At 48.6% G+C, this 19,025-nt stretch overlaps 1 protein-coding gene across 4 annotated transcripts in view; it reads right to left on the minus strand.

The window, feature by feature from the left end:
- The window catches only part of LOC140395019 (3',5'-cyclic-AMP phosphodiesterase 4C-like), a 762,139-nt gene that overhangs the window by 555,616 nt on the left and 187,498 nt on the right, over window positions 1–19,025 (minus strand). Inside the window, exon 1 of one of the 4 annotated variants that reach the window (XM_072482333.1) lies at window positions 4,992–5,290. The exons of 2 other annotated variants lie outside the window; for them this stretch is intronic. In XM_072482333.1, the coding sequence (XP_072338434.1) occupies window positions 4,992–5,212 (221 nt within the window). In that variant the 5' untranslated portion in view covers window positions 5,213–5,290. Of the gene's footprint in view, window positions 1–4,991; window positions 5,291–19,025 lie in introns of those variants that run through there. One more of the 4 variants, XM_072482335.1, reaches the window with a different exon arrangement.

Here is a 19,025-nt window from a genome sequence, read left to right on the forward strand (position 1 = left end):
GCCTCTCTCCAGTTAATGTCCATACAAACCCCCCAGTAAAGAGCACTGGAGGAGACTGGATAATGATATTGGGGGTACGGAGTTTAAGCAGGTAAATAGAGCTGATGTGCGGATGGGATATGTTCGAACTGAAGGACAGAACAGCCTCAGGCTGAATGGCCTTCTCCTCTTCCTATGGATGGCAGTCCGGAGCTGGAACTCCGATTGTTTAACTCGAGTCAGAGGCCCCGGGGTCAAGCCCCACTGCAGAGGTTTGAGCCCATAAACCGGACCGACACTCCTCGTGTCAGTAACGAGGGAGTGCCACTCTGTCTGAGGTGCCATCTTTCCAGAGTGAGGCATTAGGCTGAGGGCCCCATCTACCCTCTCGAGTGGATGTAAAGGATCCTACGGCTCTATCTGCTTCAAACAAGGACCGGGGAATTCTCCCCTCTTCTGGGACAACCAAAAGCACCTAAACCGATCACCTGGTGGATCATCCAGATTAGCGCTGTTTGTGGAATCTTGCTGTGCACACACTGATTGCCACATTTACTATGTTACAGCAGCAACGGCACTTGAAAAGTTATTCTGTTGTCTGTAATTCTGTTGTCTGTAAATCATTGCAAGTCGCCCGGAGCTTGTCCTTTTATTACTTTTGTCTCAATAAATAAATCATTCCTCACAGAACGACAAATAACTTCACTTGGTCAGGACTCTGCGATCGCTGTCTACACTAGCTAAAGAAAAAGTATTCATAAAGAGGGAAAACAATCCTCAGACTTTTACAGCTGTGTTTTAGCTCAATGTAAACGCCAGACTCGACTGTGACAGTCGGGAATTAAACAAAATCGTCTCTTTGTGTGGCTGGGAAGCATTGAGTTGATGGAAGGCAAGACTCCCAAACTATTTTTATTTTTTTTAAATAATTGTTTGCTTCATGCTAGCCAAAAAACATCCACATTCTCCCTCTCCTTAACTCCAGTCCTGTCCCACTAGCACCGACTGCTTCCCAGGGGAATGGGTCTTGCAGGACCTGGACCCTTCTCTGTCCCATGCTGGGTATAAGTCACGAATCTACAACGCCAGTGCGGTAATCTGAATCGAAGACTATGCCAGTCGGAGAATAGGCCCCATCACTAATAATCCCCCCCCCCCCCCCCCCCCCCCCCGCCCCCCGCTGTAGCGCAGCTTCCTTTGGGAAGGCTGATGACTCTGAACCTAATCCCAGGAAAGAAATAAACATTTTCTGTATTCGACCATCGGATGTGGGTGGTCCTGCCAAGGCCAGTATGTATTGCCATTCCCAATTGTCCTTGAGAACGTGCTGGTGGTACTCTGTGAGCCCAGTGGGGGTGTCAGAGTCACGGGTGTGGAGCCAGTGCAGGCAACATATTGGGCTGGAGGGCATGTCATTGTGGGCGGCGCTATGCGGCAACCATAGGTTTGCGCTGTTGGGGCTGGGTACGAGGTTCCGGGGGTGGCGAGAGGGTGTCGGATATATACAAGGAATTAATGGAGAAGGAAGGTGCCCGATGGAGGAGATTAAGCGCAAGTGGGATGAGGAGCTGGGAGGGGAGATGCTGACCGGGACGTGGGCGGAGGCCTTGCGGAAGGTGAACGTGTCCTTGTCGTGTGCGAGGTTAAGCCTCATCCTATTTAAGGCGGTGCAAGGGCCCACATGATGGTGGCGAGGATGTTGCGGGTTCTTTGTGGGGGTGGGAGACCGGTGTGGGCAGTGTGCGGTGTGGGAGGGCAGCGAATCACGTCCAGATGTTATGGGCGTGTCCAAGACCGGAGGGGTTCTGGGTGAGATGGTCAGATATTATGTCCGAGGTTCCGGGTGTGGGGGTGGCCCTCAGTCCGGAGGTGGCGATATTTGGGATGTCAGAAAATCCGGGAGTCTGGATGTGGGGAGAGAGGCAATGCATTGGCCAATGTATTGGAGCTGCCGAAGGGGTGAGGGTGAGCGACTTGGCAGAATGCCTGAGGTTGGAAAAAGTCAAGTTCGCTACGCGGGGTCGATAGAGGAGTTCACCTGGAGGTGGAAACCGTTCATTGATTTCTTCAAGAAGGATTGAAGGCCACGCTAAATTGCTCCTTGGTACCCAGAGGTTAGGTGGGGTTACTGGGTTGCACGGGTGGAGTGGGTCTAGGTAGATTGCTCTTTCGGAGGGTGGGTGCAGACTCAATGGTCCAAATGGCCTCCTTCTGCACTGTAAGAATTCGATGACCTATGATGGATTTTATTTCCAACACTCCGCACACAGATCAGCCACAATCTCATTGAATGGTTGAACAGGCTCAAAAAGATAAACAGCACATTTGTGATTCTATTTTCCTCTGTTCCCAGTCCATCTGTGGGAGCTTGATATGTATAAAATTGGCCACTGCATTTCAACAGTATACTTCAAACGAAAATGATTGAATTGGCTGATGGAATCAAACAGCATGTTCCTTCGATTGTTTGTAATAGGCAGAGTACAAGCTGTAACCAACCAGCCCACAATTACAAAACCCTATGTTATATGCAATTCCACAACTGGGCAGCACTTGCTGAACAACCCTTAGTGCGCTCATAGCTACACTAAAAAAACAATTTAAGCCAATCAGTCAAGCTCGTAATATGACTTATTTACATTTACTATTTTTATCCTTCAAGGTGGTAGAGGTTGCATGTTTGAGAAAGTTCAATTTCATGCGCTAGTTATGGTCAAACACCACTACGATGATGAACAAACTCTGGACTAGAACGGTTTGAATTTCAACAGAAAGTGACCTGATATCCCAGTGACCAAACTCAAGGAAAATCAATTAGAAAATTCTCGTCAGAAACAAATGGACTCACTGCCCAAAACATCTATTGCCAGCAAAATGCAGCTATCAAAATTATTCTCTCAGGTTTTTCGAGAAGATTGATCTCAGTGCTCATTGTAGAAGCACAGAATGGGAACACCACCACCTCCCATGTCATGCACCATTCTGACTTGGAATTATATCACCAACTCTTCATCTCTGGGTGGAACCTTCAAACACTCTGGGTGTTATCAGAGGTCAGCGTTTCAGTATGAAGGCAGATCATCACCTGGGCAGGCAAGGTTAATATCAGCTCGGGTTCCCGCTCCTGATCCCAGTCAGCACAGGGTGTGCTAACATATAATATACAGTGTTATACCCAGTAACACAGTGTGTTATTATACAATACATAGTGTTATATCCAGTAACACAGTATTATATAATATATAGTGTTATATCCAGTAACACAGTGAGTTATTATACTATATACAGTGTTATATCCAGTAACACACAGTGTTATATATGTGTTATACCCATTAACTCGATTTCAGTCCCAGGTCACTGTCCGTGTGGAGTTTGCACATTCCTCCCGTGTCTATGTGTGTTTCACCCCCACAACCCAAAGATCTGCAGGGTAGGTGAATTGGCCATGCTAAATTGGCCCTTAATTGGAAAAAAAATAATTGGGTACTCTAAATTTATTTTAATAATAATAATCTTTATTGTCACAAGTAGGCTTACATGAATACTGTCATGAAGTTACTGTGAAAAGCCCCTAGTTGCCACATTCCGGCACCTGTTCGGGTACACAGAGTACACAGACTCCGCACCGACAGTGACCCAAGCTGGGAATCGAACCTGGGACCCCGGAGCTGTGAAGCAACAGTGCTAACCACTGTGCTACCGTGCCACCCAAGAGTTACACCCATTAATACAGTAGATACAGTGTTGTACCCAGTAACATACTGTGTTATATCACATGTACAATGGTACACTTGGAATATAGTGTTCAATTCTGGTCACTAAACTACCAGAAGGATGTGGAGGCTATGGCGAGAGTACAGAAGAGGTTTACCAGGATGTTGCCTGGTATAGAGGGCATTAGCTATGAGGAGAGATTGGATAAACTTGGTTTGTTCTCGCTGAAACAACGGACAAAGTTTAGAGGGGATGTGCGAGGTAAGTTTATTACACAGAGGGTAGTGGGTGCCTGGAACTCACTGCCAGAGGAGGTGGTGGAAGCAGGGACTATGGTGACGTTTAAGGGGTGTCTGGACAAATACATGAATAGGATGGGAATAGAGGGATACGGACCACGGAAGTGTAGAAGGTTTTAGGTTAGTCGGGTAGCCTGGCCGGCGCAGGCTTGGAGGGCCCAGGCACCTCGACACTGGCAGTCCCCCCTGCCAGCCTGGCAGTGCCACCTGGGCATCCTGGCTGGACAGCTAGTTTGTGATGCAGAACAAGGCCAGCAGCTTGGGTTCAATCCCTGTACCGGCTGAGCTTATTCATGTAGACTCCACCATCTCAACCTTGCCCCTCCCCTGAGGTGTGATGATCCTCCAATTAAATCACCACCAGTCAGCTCTCTCCCCTCAAAGGGGAAAGCAGCCTATGGTCATCTGGGACTATGGCAACTTTACTTACATTTTATGGTTATTATATAATATATAGTGTTATACCCAGTAACAGTGTTATATAGAACATACAGTGCAGAATGAGGCCATTCGGCCCATCGAGTCTACCACTGCACAATATAATGTATACAATGTTTTATCCAGTAACAAGGTTATTATTTAATATATAGTGTTTCACCCAGGAACACAGTGTATATATATTAGTTCTTCCCAGTAACAGGGTTATTATTTAATATGTAGTGTTATACCCAGTAACCCTTTATTTTATTAGTTACAATGTTATACCCAGTAACACACAGTGTTCAATGTTAAATCCAGTAATAAGGTTATTATGTACTCTGATGTTATTCCCAGTATAACAGTTATATAATAGATGCAATTATGTACTATAAACAGTTTTGCACTCAGTGGGATATATATTTTAGGAGAATATTGACCTGGGAGTGAATCCAGCCTCCTCCCAGCCGACAGCTTGTCCTGGTACAATGTTACAGTAAAACAAAATTCTCACCTCTCCTCACACCTGGATCTCGTTGCACTTTTACCATGTTTGCCCTGCGCCCAAATTTGCGCCCTTACCAGGTTTGAGCCACGGTGAATCGGCGCTGCAAGCGGATATTCCTGTTCATCATGAGCTTGCGGAAGAGCAGCGGCGAGTTTCTGGGCGAGTTCCGGGGAGAGGCTTTGGGGGAGTCACTGGGAGATTTCCCGGGGGCTCTGGGGACGGGGAGTAAGCTCTTCCCGGCTTGGGAGAGCCCTCCGGCGGTGCCATCTTCACTCAGGGGGCAAGGTGCCTCCATGCCAGTACCCAGAGGGGGAACGAGCTCTGCTCCCTGCTCAGTCGGAGACCCCTCTCCCCCAGCTCCTCCTGTCTCTGCTGACATTGCAAAATCCACACTCGGAAATCCCCAGAGGAACCTTTGGGGGGGGGGGGGGGGGTTCCTGGGGGAGCTTCTCACCCGGGGAGAAAGTCAATTTCTGCCCTGACAACAACTCCAAGAAAACTTGTATCAAAGACAAACCCGCCCCACTTGGCAGAGAAACCCTCGCCAGCTGACTCGTCTGTTTAACTGGAGCGAGGGAGATCAAGAGATATCTTCAGGGAGGGAAATGTGGAGCCAGAGACTTCAGGAAACAGCCAACTCCTGTGAAAAGGAGATGTCCCTCGCACTTCTCGATTTAAATTCCAATCTCCTGTCAAATCGGAAGAGGAAGCTGAGAGAGAAAGTAAAACATTCAGAGGCAATGTTGGCGGTAAAAATCTCCAAACTCTTTTTGCCCCCAGATCCAGGGGAGTTTCGAGGACGTTTCAAAGTTCACAGAACCGGTTGTTTAAGAGACATTCGCAACCCCCCCCCCCCCCCCAAAACGATGACCACACGCCCAACGCAAAGCCAGCCCTCCTCGATAACACTCAAGAAACAGAAAATACACAAAAGAGTTGCAGCCCAGAAGTTGAAAAGTTCAACAAAACGGTTTCTGTTGCAGATATGCCCAAGCGTTGAGAGGAAATATTTCACACGCTGCTTGTTCTAAATTTCAAATCTTTTGCCCTCTCTCACTCACTCCCTGTGATCTCTTTTCAGCAGCAGGGATTGTTCATTTGCCCGTCGAAATCGCCACCTCCTTCAAATAGCCACCGAACATTCAGACTGGGGGCACTCTTAAAGGGATGGTTGGCTCCCAAGGTAGCTGCAAGCGAGCCTATAAATATTCCTGATTGCTTTGTTTTGGGCATTCACAGGAAGAGCATATTTTCATTTGATAGAACCACAGTCTGTTAGGAGGTCAATGCAGACCAGTGGGCACAGGGAGAGTGATGGGGTGGGGGAGTGATGGGTTAACTCAAGCCTCTTCACTAGCCAACCCATCCGTGTGACCTTGTCAGCACTCATCACTGGCAGACATGTCCCCTGGGGGCCTTTGACCCCAGCAGTCCAATTCTGCGCTCAGCAGGCCATAACATTGCCAGGTAAATTCTGTGCCAATCCAAATTTATCCCATCCACCTTCAAACTGGCTAGTTTAAATAATCAGTCGGTCCAGCCACTTTCTTCAGTTGCATTCTTGGTTGGCGAAAAAGTTGTTTATTTTTCATGTCATATGCTAAAGCCACACGGGCCTTCGAAGGGGCGATCCAACTGGAGAAGGTGCAGAAAGCATTCACCAAGATGTTACCGGATGAAGCTGATCAGGAGAGACTGAATGGCCTGAGAGTGTTTTCTGTGGTATAGTGAATTATCAGAGGAAGCCTGACAGAGGCTTTTCAAAATATGAAGGGCTCTGATAGGGTGCTTGTGGAGAAAGTATTTCCGCTGGTAGGGAGGCCAGTGCAAGGGTGTGTGAGTAAAATATAATAATGAATAGGAGGATTTGGGGAAAACTTTTTTTTAACACATTAAGTGGAGTTTGCACTTTCTCCCCGTGTCTGCGTGGGTTTCCTCCGGGTGCTCCGGTTTCCCCCCACAGTCTACCAATGTGCACGCTAGGTGGATTGGCCATGATAAATTGCCCCTTCGTGTCCAAAAGGTTAGGTGGGGTTTACTGGGTTACGGGGTTGAGGAGTGGGCTTAAGTCAGGTGCTCTTTCCAAGGGCTGGTGCAGATTTGATGGGCCGAATGGCCTCCGGTTGCACTGTAGGGATTTTATGATTGAATGCGAAATTCATTGTGACAGGAAGGGGGTTGTGTAGTGGTCATGTCACTGGACTAGTAATCCAGAGACCCAGGGTAATGCTCTGGGGTCCCAAGTTCAAACCCCACCTTGGCATCTGGTGGAATTTGAATTCAATAAGTCTAATGATGACCATGAAGCCACTGTTGATTTTCGCAAAAACCCATCTGATTCCCCTTTAGGGGAAAGAAATCTGCCGTCCTTACCCGGTCTGGCCTACATGTGACTCCAGATCCGCAGGGGCTGTTTAGCACAGGGCTAAATCGCTGGCTTTGAAAGCAGACCAAGGCAGGCCAGCAGCACGGTTCGATTCCCGTAACAGCCTCCCTGAACAGGCACCGGAATGTGGCGACTAGGGGCTTTTCACAGTAACTTCATTTGAAGCCTACTAGTGACAATAAGCGATTTTGATTTCATTTCATTTTCATGTGGTGACTCTTAACTGTCCTTGGAAATGTTCAAGCAAAACACTTTGTTCAGGGGCAATTAGAGATGGACATTCCTCAAAATAACTTTTTTTAAATGGAGTGGTTGAAGAAGAGAAGATTGATGTATACTGGCTGTTGTGTTATGTACTCTGGGATAACACAGGCTGCAACTCGATGCAGCTTTGACCAAAAGATACTCCAGACTTTGAAGTAAGTTCAATGTGATTTATTGAACAATTAGCACAGTTCTCTATGAGTTTGACTCTCCTGCTAATCTTGCTATAGTAACTCAGTCTAACTAACCAGTCTGCTCTAAGCCACGTGGTGGGTGTGATGCTTCTGATCTGCCCCTGTCCTACTCTCTAAGTGTCGCCCTGGAAAGAGACAGAGCATGTGTGCCCTGTCCTTATGTATGGGTTATGTAATGCCCCCATGAGTCACCTCTGGGTGTCTTGACTGCTCATTGGTTGTGTCCTATTCTATGTGTTCATTAGCTGTATGTCTGCATGTCATGGCATCTCCGGTGCTCCCTCTAGTGTTTACTTAGTTGTAGTGTATTTACATTAACCCCTTGTGTATTTACAGTGATGCATATCACCACACTGGCGAGAGGAGGGAATAGAGGGATAAGGATGGGATAAGCGATGGGAAAAGGCAATTTGAGTAGGAGGTCCATGTGGAGTATAAGCTCCAGCAAAGACCAGTTTAGCTGAACGGCCATTTCCTGTGCCAGGCTCTCTGTAATTAGCAGCTTTATTCTCACTGTGAACTCTCCATCTTATACTGCTCCTATCACGATCTCTGCCCCATGAAATTCCAAAAGGTCTTCTTGTCAAGTTCCTTGACCTCCAGTTATATTGGGACATTCCACATGGTGGGCTGCTGCTGAGGATTTGGCAAGAAACTCACTTCTCTCAAGTTTCACTGGGCTCACAGAGGGCTTATCAGATCTTCATACTCGCATTCGGAACTTGCTGGACACTCTGTGGGCTATACATGCGACTGCTGATGGGTCTCGAAGACTCAGAGGAGCCAGTTTTCAAGCTGAGCACGAAACTAAACAATGTTCTTTTCTCAATCGCCAGTTACTCCATTTAGGAATATAAGAAATAGGAGGGGTAGGACATTTGGCCCATCGAACCTGCTCCTCTTCTTCAATAAGATCATGGTGCTCTGATTGTGGCTTCAAATTCACTTTCTTGCCCACCCGACACTGCCTCCCCACCCTCCAACCCCACCCTCCATAATCCTTGACCTCTGGTGACCCAGGCTCCACTACTCTCTGGGAAAGAGAATTCCAAAGATAATGACCCTCTTCCTCAATATCTGGCTGAGTGGGGAACACCCTTGTCTCAGAATCATAATGTTTTGAGTTCAAATCCCATGCCAGAAACCTAAGCATGAAATCCAAGCTATTGCTCCCAGTGTGGTACTGAGGGAATACTGCACTGCCAGAGGCACTGTCTTTTGGGTGCAGCACAAAACCCTCTCTGCTCTCATGAGCAGATGTAGATGTTCTCATATCACTATTTCAAAGAAGAGCGGGGGAGTTACAGAATCCCTACAGTGCAGATGGAGGCCAATCGGCCCATCGCCATCTGCACCCCACCTAGGCCCAAACCCTAGCCCCATTCCCGTAACCCCACCTAACCTTTGGATTTAGGGGGCAATTTATCATGGGCAATCCACCTAACCCGCACATCTTTGGACTGGGAGGAAACCGGAGCACCCGGAGGAAAGCCTCGCAGGCACTGGGAGAAGGTGCAAACGCCACACAGACAGTCACCCAAGTCAGGAATCAAATCCAGGTCTCCGATTATTTATCCAATTCCTTTTTGAACATTCCTGTTGAATCTGATTCCACTGTCCTTTCAGCAAATAATACAAGATCGCAACTTGCCGAGTTTAGAATATTCCTATCTCTACTCCTACTTCATTTGTCAATTATATGAAAACTAATTTTGTGTTTTCTTGATCTCATTTAACTTGACTCCCTGAGTCACAGGGAAGGAGTGTTAGTATCTCCCAGTGATGCCAACAGAGGCTTCAACACTAATGCCTGTAGAACTGTCTTACTTTTTCTTGTCAACACTCGATCTTTTTATACGTTTCTAGAAGTTTCCTAATGTACAAGTATAGCCATCTGAGATGGCCACCTGCAAAGGACCATGGGAATTGGGGCCAATTGATAGATCTACCATGCGGATTCAGCTGCACTTTGCAAATCACTAAATCTCAGTAGAAATTTAAGTTAAAACTTGTCAGGTGCAAATAAGAATCGTTTTATTTGTCTTCTATTGATTACAATTGAGAATCATTTAAAAGTCTTATTCTCTAATAAGTCCAGCCAGCATAGGACTCACAGAGAGGCAATTTGTAGACAATTGAAACTTTGAAAGAATCACAGAAATTATTTTCTTGCAAACAGCTCGCAATAACTTCAAAAGTCAAAGTCAGAACCTGAAATATGAAAGACAGCGAATAGTTAAGTCAAAGTACAGATTGATTCTGGAAAGAGAGAGAGCGTGATCCAGAGAATCCATCAGGGTTATACTGTATCATATCTGTCTTTAGCCACCTAATTGCACCCCAATGTAATCCTAATTGGTTTGGATTAACATCAAATGAGTTTGATTTGAGGGTTAGTTGTCACTCATTTATAGGCAACATTAACCTAAAATGTATTCTTGTATAAGCTGTGGAATGCGATTCGGCGTTATCGCAAGCGGCCTGATCTGGTTTGTTGCTGACTTGACTGTTGGGACAATAGTTCTTTTAGGTTCTATACTGTTGCTATGCTGTTGTCATGGGCTTCGACTGCACGTTATCTTGCAAATGTATTTATTAGCTGAATAAGAATGCTGTTTTAATCTCTCTGTTTCTGTGTTCTGTTGAAGCTATGTTTTGCATGCTGAATATGTTTTTTGAAATGACCTGAGGTTATGAGTGAGTTTTAAAATGGTATTTAATAGACTAGGGCCTTAATGCTAAATAGCTATCTTTTACCTATAGAAAATAACTGGCTTCTACACCAACCCAGGACTCAGACAGATACAGAGCTTCTGTGTATTTGCAACCCAGATAGCTAGACCTGCTCATTTGCATTCTAATGGTCCATTTCCCCAGGACAATAGGACTGCACTCAAGAAACCGATACAGCCACAGACTGATCGGTGCCACTCCCTTTACTCAGAGAGCCCAACTGCCAAGGTCAATGACCGCTAAGGACCCGCCCAGCCACCAAGGCACCCGGCCCTTTATTGGACAAAATCGAAGGCAGTGATCGAAGCCTGTCGAGTTATTGGGTCCAAGATTAAGGACCGCCCCAAAGAGCGCAAAATCCCAGAGGGATAAAAGAGAGCACAGCCATGTGTGTTTTGTCTCTTTTGGACCGGGCCTGTGCCAGCCTCCTTTAAATCCAGCCTGAGCCAGCCCAACTGCAGCATAATGACCAGACACGAAAGTTCAAGACCAACGATCGCTACCTGACGGATTAGCCCAGCAGAGATAGAGCCACTTCTTCAAACCAGCCATGTGATCAAGACAAAGGCCTTATCCACTTGCACAGTGCCGGTCGCCTGAAGTTAAGTATAGGTTATTGTAGTTTATTGGTGCAGTTTAACTTGTAGTACATTGTGCTTGCATGTCGAAGTAACCCTTGTGTGTAAATAAACCATCTTTGAACTTGAACTGACAAACTGGTTGTGGGGGCATTTTGATCGATATACGGGAAAGCCTCGTGGTTCAGTAAGAGAAATAGAAACACCCACAGTATTGGTGTCGCTGTTGGGACATAGCATCATATCATAAAAAGAGCCTCAGTACCATATTGGCGACTCTAAAGAGCAACATTATTATAGTATTCCATTAAATTGGCAACAAAGCCCTCTTCCCACTCCTCCTTAATGTGTGTGTAATGGCCTTGTCAGAATGAGAGGTGGTATCATCAGAAAAGCAAATCTTTTGACTCTGAATTGTCACCACAGCATCAAGCACTCTTACAGATAGATTGTTGGATAGAATCAACCCAACGTTACTGCAACAGCAGTATGGTTTACAGAGACCTCTCACTCTCACAATCTCTACCGGTGTGCCTCACACTGTGATTGGTGTTTATATTACACTTCAATAAGGCTTTTCTTTGTTACTGTGACCCTGCATTAGCTGGCAAATACATTACGCATAGACAGAGAAAGGGATAGAAACAGAGACAGAGAGAGAGGGAGAGATGTACAGAATAGACAGGGGAAAATAGAGAGATAAACAAAGAGCAAGAAGGTCAGAGACAATCAGAAAAGATTCAGACAGACAGACAGAGTGAGGGACTGACAAAAGAATGAGAGAGAAATAAGGCGAGGGAGAGAGAGTGTGTCAGAAAGATAATAATAATCGTTTATTGTCACAAGTAGGCTTCAATGTAGTTACTGTGAAAAGCCCCTAGTTGCCAAATTCTGGCGCCTGTTCGGGGAGGCCAGTACGGGAATGATCCCGCGCTGCTGGCCTTGTTCTGCATTACAAGCCAGCTGTTTAGCCCACTGTGCTAAACTAGTCCCTGGTTAGATGGCTCCAGACAAATACACGGAAGGACAAAACAAAAGAAAGAAGAAACAGGTAGAAGCACAATAAGGCAGATTCCTGCAAAGAGTGAAAGACAGGAACAGAGAGAAGCAGAGATAAAAGCAGAGAGTAGGAATGGAGAAAGGGGGAAAAAAATTCAGGAGAGAGGGAATTAAAAGAGAAAACAGAGGAAGCGACAGAGCAAAAAACAGTAGAGTGGAAAATAAACACAGTCAGAGAGAGAGAGAAAGAGGAGAAACGCTGTCACCGGGACCGAGACTGAGGAAGTAAAATAGAGATAAAGATGAATGAATATAGAGGGAAATGGCACCAATACATTCATCCTCACTGGCTCGCTGGTCACATTGAGCCTGGCGGGGAGCAGCCCCCCCCCCCCGCTCGCCCCCCCCATTCCAGTTACAATTGAAGACGTTTGATGGACCAAGATCTTTGCAAATGTCTCCAGCTCAAGTTGTTTTCCTTACAGCGGCATCACTGTCAGGAGTGGAAACTATGGCTGATTTCATCCAATTCTCACCCAGTGGTGCTGAGGCTAAAATCCAGCACCGCCTTCCCAACCCCAGTTGAGCCTGGGATCTTCCTGTGCCTGGCTCAGTGTGGGGAGGTGGCATCCATCCACCACTGAAGGCATTCTGGTCTCTGCACACAGTAGCTTATGTGACTCAAGAAGTGACAGTGTGATTACCAGGGTTGCTGCTGGGGGGGTGGGGGGTGTGTGGGGGAGGCGGGTGGGGGGTGTGTGGGGGAGGCGGGGGAGGGGTCTCCCAGTCGGAACAATCCCCAATCCTTCCAGATATCAATCTTGATATAGATGCCGATGTTTTCAACACTCTCGTTAGAGCAGGAGCTCAGGGTGAGTCACTCTGGCAATTAGTCCTTTCTCACTAGCACTATTTACCACCAGAGTTTTTAAAGTCGTAGCAAGATCAGGGAGACATAGAATTTACAGTGCAGAAGGAGGCCATTCGGCCCATCGAGTCTGCACCGGCTCTTGGAAAGAGCACCCTACCCAAGCCCACACCTCCACTCTATCCCCATAACCCAGTAACCCCCACCCAACACGAAGGGCAATTTTGGACACTAAGGGCAATTTAGCATGGCCAATCCACCTAACCTGCACATCTTTGGACTGTGGGAGGAAACCGGAGCACCCGGAGGAAACCCACGCGCACACGGGGAGAATGTGCAGACTCCGCACAGACAGTGACCCAAGCCAGGAATGGAACCTGGGACCCTGGAACTGTGAAGCAATTGTGCTAACCACTATGCTATCATGCTGCCCATGCATGCTCAGGGTAGTGTTCCAGGCGGCATTCCGAATACAGATCAGAGAATTGATGCTACTGGGTTGGAGCCCTGTCGTGTTTCAAGTGTGTCTAACTCGCACCAATTTCCATTCACCCATCACCTCCCACCCGCTGTCACTATCTCTGCAACCTACAGCCCCAAGACCCGCTGGACCTCGAGGTTTCTAGAATTGTAACTTAATGTCGGTCTCCACCCTGAGTCGTTTTAAGTTTCTCAGGTTACCCTCACATAACAGCTTTAAAATCAGTCATTATCCATGACACCGTTTGGATATGACGAGTGCTGTATAATGCAAGCTCTCCGTGATCGAAGCTTTGTTCAAGTAATTGCGCTATCTTGACGGAGCCAAAAATACATTAAAGGCCCATCATATTTATCGCTGGTTTCAGAGTTTGATGATGATGTTGGACAGGGAACTCTCAATCAAATCAGGATCTTTCCACAGCAAGTAATTAGGGAAGCTAATAGAATATTATAATTTATTGTGAGGGAGTTGGTTACAAAAGTAGGGAGGTTATGCCTCGGTTGTACAGAGCATTGGTGAGGTCACATCTGAATACTCTGTACAGTACTGGTCTCCTTATTTAAGGAAGGATGTAGCATGGATGCAGTTCAGAGAAGGTAAACACAACCAATATCTGGATTGGACGGGTTGTCTTATGAGGAAAGGTTGGAGAGGCTAGCCTTGCATCTGCTGGAGTTTAGAAGAGTGAGGGGCGACCTGATGGAAACATATGGCCAAACCCCGGGGCGACGCGAGAATCGTGCCCTGCCGCCCCGACGCCGGCTTCCCCATTCTCCAGCGCCGATTCTCGAGCGCCCGCGAGATTCCCACCACGCTGTTCGGGGGCCGTTGACAGCCCCCGACCTGGCTGACGAGTTTGAGCGCGTCCCGCCGGCGTCGGTTACTCAGGTCCCACATAGCGGGACCGGGAAGGTGAGTCTGTGGGGGCCGTTCTGAAGGGGGGGGGGGGGGCCCGGGGGGATCCAACCCGGGGAGAGAGGGGCCCCCACGGTGGCAGGGCCCACGCTCGGGGCCTACCGATCGGCGGGCGGGCTGGTCCCGTGGGGTCCTATTTTCCTCCGCGCCGGACCCCTGTAGGGCTCCGCCATATTGCTTGGGGGCCGGCGCGTAGAAGGGAACCCACGCGCATGCGCGGAAATACGCCAGCCGTAGCGCACATGCGCGGAAATACGCCAGCCGTAGCGCACATGCGCGGAAATACGCCGGCCGTAGCGCACATGCGCGGAAATACGCCGGCCGTAGCGCACATGCGCGGAAATACGCCAGCCGTAGCGCACATGCGTGGAAATACATTGGCCATTCTGCGAATGCACAAACTTGGGCGGGCCTTTCCACGCCGGCTGGAGCTGCGGGGACCACTCCGTCGCCAACCTAGCCCCCTAGGAAGGGGAGCATTCCCCATTATCGGGGACCGTTGACGGGGGCCGGAGTGGTTGGCGTCGCTTTTCACGCCGGTGTGGGGACATAGCCCCATTATTGGAGAATCCCGCCCAAAAGATCCTGAGGGGTCTCGACAGGGTGGATGTGGAGAGGATGTTTCCTCTTGTGGGAGAATCTAGTATGAGGAGGTCACTGGGTTGCCTATTTAAAATGGAGATGAGGTGAAATTCTTTCACTCAGAGTTATGAGTCTTTGGAACTGTCTTCTGAAAAGACGGTCTAAGCAGAGTCTTCGAATATTTTTAGGGAAGAGGTGGGTAGATTCTTGGAAAGCAAGGGGGTGGAGTGCAGATTTGATGTTACTAATCGATCAGCCATGATCCCAATGAATGACAGAACAGGTTTGAGGGGGCTGAATGGCGGACTTCTATTCCTTGTTCATCCGCTCGTATGCTGAGTGGATGCCTACACTTGTGGGGGAGTCTAGGACCAGAGGGCGTAATCTCAGAGTACGCAGTCGCCAATTTAAGATAGAGATGAGGAGGAATTTCTTCGGAATTCTTTACCATAGAGGGCTGTAGAGACTGGGTCGTTAAGTATGTTCATGGCTGAGATAGGCAGATTTTTAATCAGTAAGGGAATCGAGGATTATGAAGATAAGGTGGGAAAGTGGAGTTGAGGATTATCATATAAGGTCAGTCATGATCTCATTGAATAGCGGAGCAGACTCGATGGGCTGGAAACGACACCTCTACTCCCGCCCAGAACTGACTCTTTTTTGGGGGTTAGATCATGCTCAGAGTGTCACCCAGAATTACACTCCATGCTCCTCAGTTTTACCAAAGGAATGGCGCAGGGTTAACACTGGCACAGAATCTATCAAACTGAAAGGCTTATGGATGCGCCAGAAATAAATGTAATAAAAGTAATAAGCTCACAGTAAATGGACAAAAGAGCTGGACACAGCAGAATCGAGGAACAGCAAGGAATGACTGTGCTTGCTAAAACCAGCCAGAACTAATTACCCAAAGAGCAACTCCTGCCATAGAGTTATCGATAGTTCAGGATGTTTGGTGAATTTGTCACTCAGAGCTATATTACTTCACAGACTCGCTCCTAAGTCTGGGACATACAGCCAATTAAAAGCCCATCAATGCAGTACAAGCTCAAGGGAATGAATGACCTATTTCTGTTCCTATGTTTAGAAAACTCCTGAAGGAGTTCTGATCATAGATGCGTTTCAAGGGAAGCAAGATTTTACATAAGACACAAAGGGGTTGAAAGTTACGTGGATGGGGTGCCATGAAAAGGAATGGGAGGAGGATCATGTGGAACATAAACACCATCATAGAGTAGTTGGGCCGAATGGCCTGTTTCAGAGCTGTAAATCCTTCGTAAACTGGGAGACAGACAAAGGTGTGTTGGAAAATTGTTGCCAAACATGAAAAAGACCATTTGGACAATCATTTCAAGGCTAGGCCAACAGTGTACCATATTTTTCAATGATTGTTTGGCGGGAAGTGTACAGAGAGGTTTTCTCTACGCATGATCTACTGGCCATGTTGTGCCCGAATGGGGGCGCTATGCGACTGGTAGGTGCCGGGCGAGTCCTCCCACGGGCTTCCCAACAGCTATTGCACATCGTGCAATCAGGATCGCGCCCACAATGGCGGGGCCCAGTCTTGCACGCTTAAGTGGGTTTAAAACCCCGGATGTAACTGCGGCCCGGCATCTCCTGGCCTCCACAGAGAAACCCCAGCTGGGCGCTGCTTAGTACTGGTCCGCACACACGTATTAAAGGGCCTCCGGAAGGTTTTGGGGGGGGGGGGGGTCCTGATATGAGGGGTTGTGTGAATGGAGAAGTGGGAAGGCCTGAAAAAGGGGCCCTCAGTGACCCCATATTCATCTCTTGGGGGGGGGGGGGGGGGGGCATTGCCTTTATGTGAGGGAAATGACATTTCCCGTGGGTGGGTGGGTGTGGGGGGGGGGGGCATTTTGAAAGGGTGCCCCGATCTCTACGTGAGCTTGTGGGTCCCCCACACCCCCCCATCCATGGGCTATGTCACCTCCCACACACATGGGCACAACCCCACATTCCCCAAGTAAGGACACCCTGATACGGGGTCCCTGGGGGGGGGGGGTCCCTCTTCAGGCACCCCCAAACCCCTTTACAGCCCCTCCTCCCCTTCAGGACCCCCCCCCCAACCTCCTGGAAGCCCCTACCTATCTGCCCTGCACACTCCCACCCTTCAAATCCCCCCTCCATCCTCCTTTCCTGGCATGGGCCCCCCTCATCCCCTGACCCTTGGCAGTACCACCTTGGCACCTGGGCACCCTTGCACTGGCACCCAGGCAGTGCTCCATACAGCTTGGCTGTGCCACCCGGACACCTTGTCAGTGCCAGGGTGGCAGTGCCAAGGTGCCCTCATTCCAGGAGGAGTGCCAGGGGGTCACCCTGCACTAACCCTGACCACCCGGGGTCTCCGATGGCCCAGGAGACCGTCCATGTTTGTGTGGACCAGTACTGCACGGCGCCCGGCTGCAGCCTCCCTGGAGATGCCGGAGAATCGAGGGAGGCCGGTGGATATCGGGCAGGTAGGTCTTAAGTCGGTTTTAGACATACTTCCGGGAGCGCGGTTTGGTCCTGCCTCTTTTGGGCGATGTTCCAACTCTGATGTCTCACGGGGCTTGTGTGAATCCCGGGAGGCCCGCTGGAGGGCTCTCCCGGGATTCTCCACCGCGTTGTGCATCTCTCTCTCGAGCGCAATGCGGCAAGAGAATCGCGTCCTAAGTGTGGCTAGATGTTAGCAGTGGGGGACTTGCCAGTAGAGACAGGGAGAAACTCACAACCAAACCCGCCGTTATATGACACCTGGGGCTCAATGTACCGGCCACACTGCACCCGAAAAGCAGTGCGCCGCTGCACAACGTGGCCGGTAAATGATTGGAGACCCCGTTCCCGGGATCTACCTTGCTGGCTACGCCTCATGAGATCTAATGCGATCTCGTGAGAGGTCGTGATGTGAAGCCTGCCAATTTGCACATTTGAACGAGACAGCTAGGCCCCTGGGAGCATGCCCTCTGAGAAGGGTGGTACTCCCTGCCACTGCTGGTGTCACACCTGCGCACCCTGGCACTGGGTGCTGCCAGGGTGCCATGCTGGCAATTCTTGCACGGCAGTGATCAGGCGGGATGTGCCTTGCGTGGATGTGGGGGGGGGGCTGGGTTGAGGTTCGGGGGTCTCGAGAAATTGGAGGGCTATTTTTAAATGGCGGCCCGATCGCTCCCTGCACTGAGGGGTTTCAGCGAGCGGGACTCCTGGGTGCAGGAAACGGGACTAAGTGTGGCCAAGACCACGTGTACCCCGCTGAGGCTCCGTATGTGACGTTAGATAACGTTGTGAATCTCTGCGCTGTGAGCACCAGGAAACCCGCTAAACGCGCTCACTGTGGAACATAGTTCCCATTTGTAAATCACGCCCTTAGAAACTTTTCCATTAGATTCTTTTCTATTTAACCTTGTGCTGTACCCGTTCTGGGAGTATTTGATGGGTACAGTTTGAGGGAGCTTTACCCTGTTATTAAAATCCTGCTGTACCTGTCCTACCGAGTGTTTGGGCTGTCGAGACTCAATCATTGAATATATTCGAAGCAGAGGTCAATAGATTTCTAGAGGCCAATGGCATCAAGGGATATGGGGATAGTGCGGGAAGGTGGCCTTGAAGGCTGGTTTAGCTCAGTGGGCTATTCAGCTGGTTTGTAATTGTGATGAATTTATTCACCATAGTATAAGCTGTCTGTGTAGCACTGTTGCTCAATGGTAATGTGATCTCCTTACAGGTATTGTACTGGAACCTGGTGGGCTATGCCTCTGGCTCCGCCCCCCCTCGGACGGTATATAGACCGTCCGCCTGGGGGCGGCGCTCATTTGTACAGCAGACACAGGCAGGCAAGTTCTTGGTTAATAAAGCCTATGTTCACTCACTCTCATCACCTTGCAGTGAATTAAGGTTTCAATTCCTGTACCAGCTGCGAATTCTGAATTCTCCCTCTGTGTACCCAAACAGGCGCTGGTGTTCTTTTCACAGGAACTTAATTGCAGTGTTAATGTAAGCCGACTTGTGACAATAAAAAGATTATTTATTTAAGATCAGCCATGATCCAGTTCAATGGTGGAGCAGGCTCAAGGGGCTGAATGGCCTGCTCCTGCTTTTATGTTCCAAA

Source organism: Scyliorhinus torazame, chromosome 18 (genome assembly GCF_047496885.1).
Source record: "Scyliorhinus torazame isolate Kashiwa2021f chromosome 18, sScyTor2.1, whole genome shotgun sequence".
Taxonomy (NCBI): domain Eukaryota; kingdom Metazoa; phylum Chordata; class Chondrichthyes; order Carcharhiniformes; family Scyliorhinidae; genus Scyliorhinus; species Scyliorhinus torazame.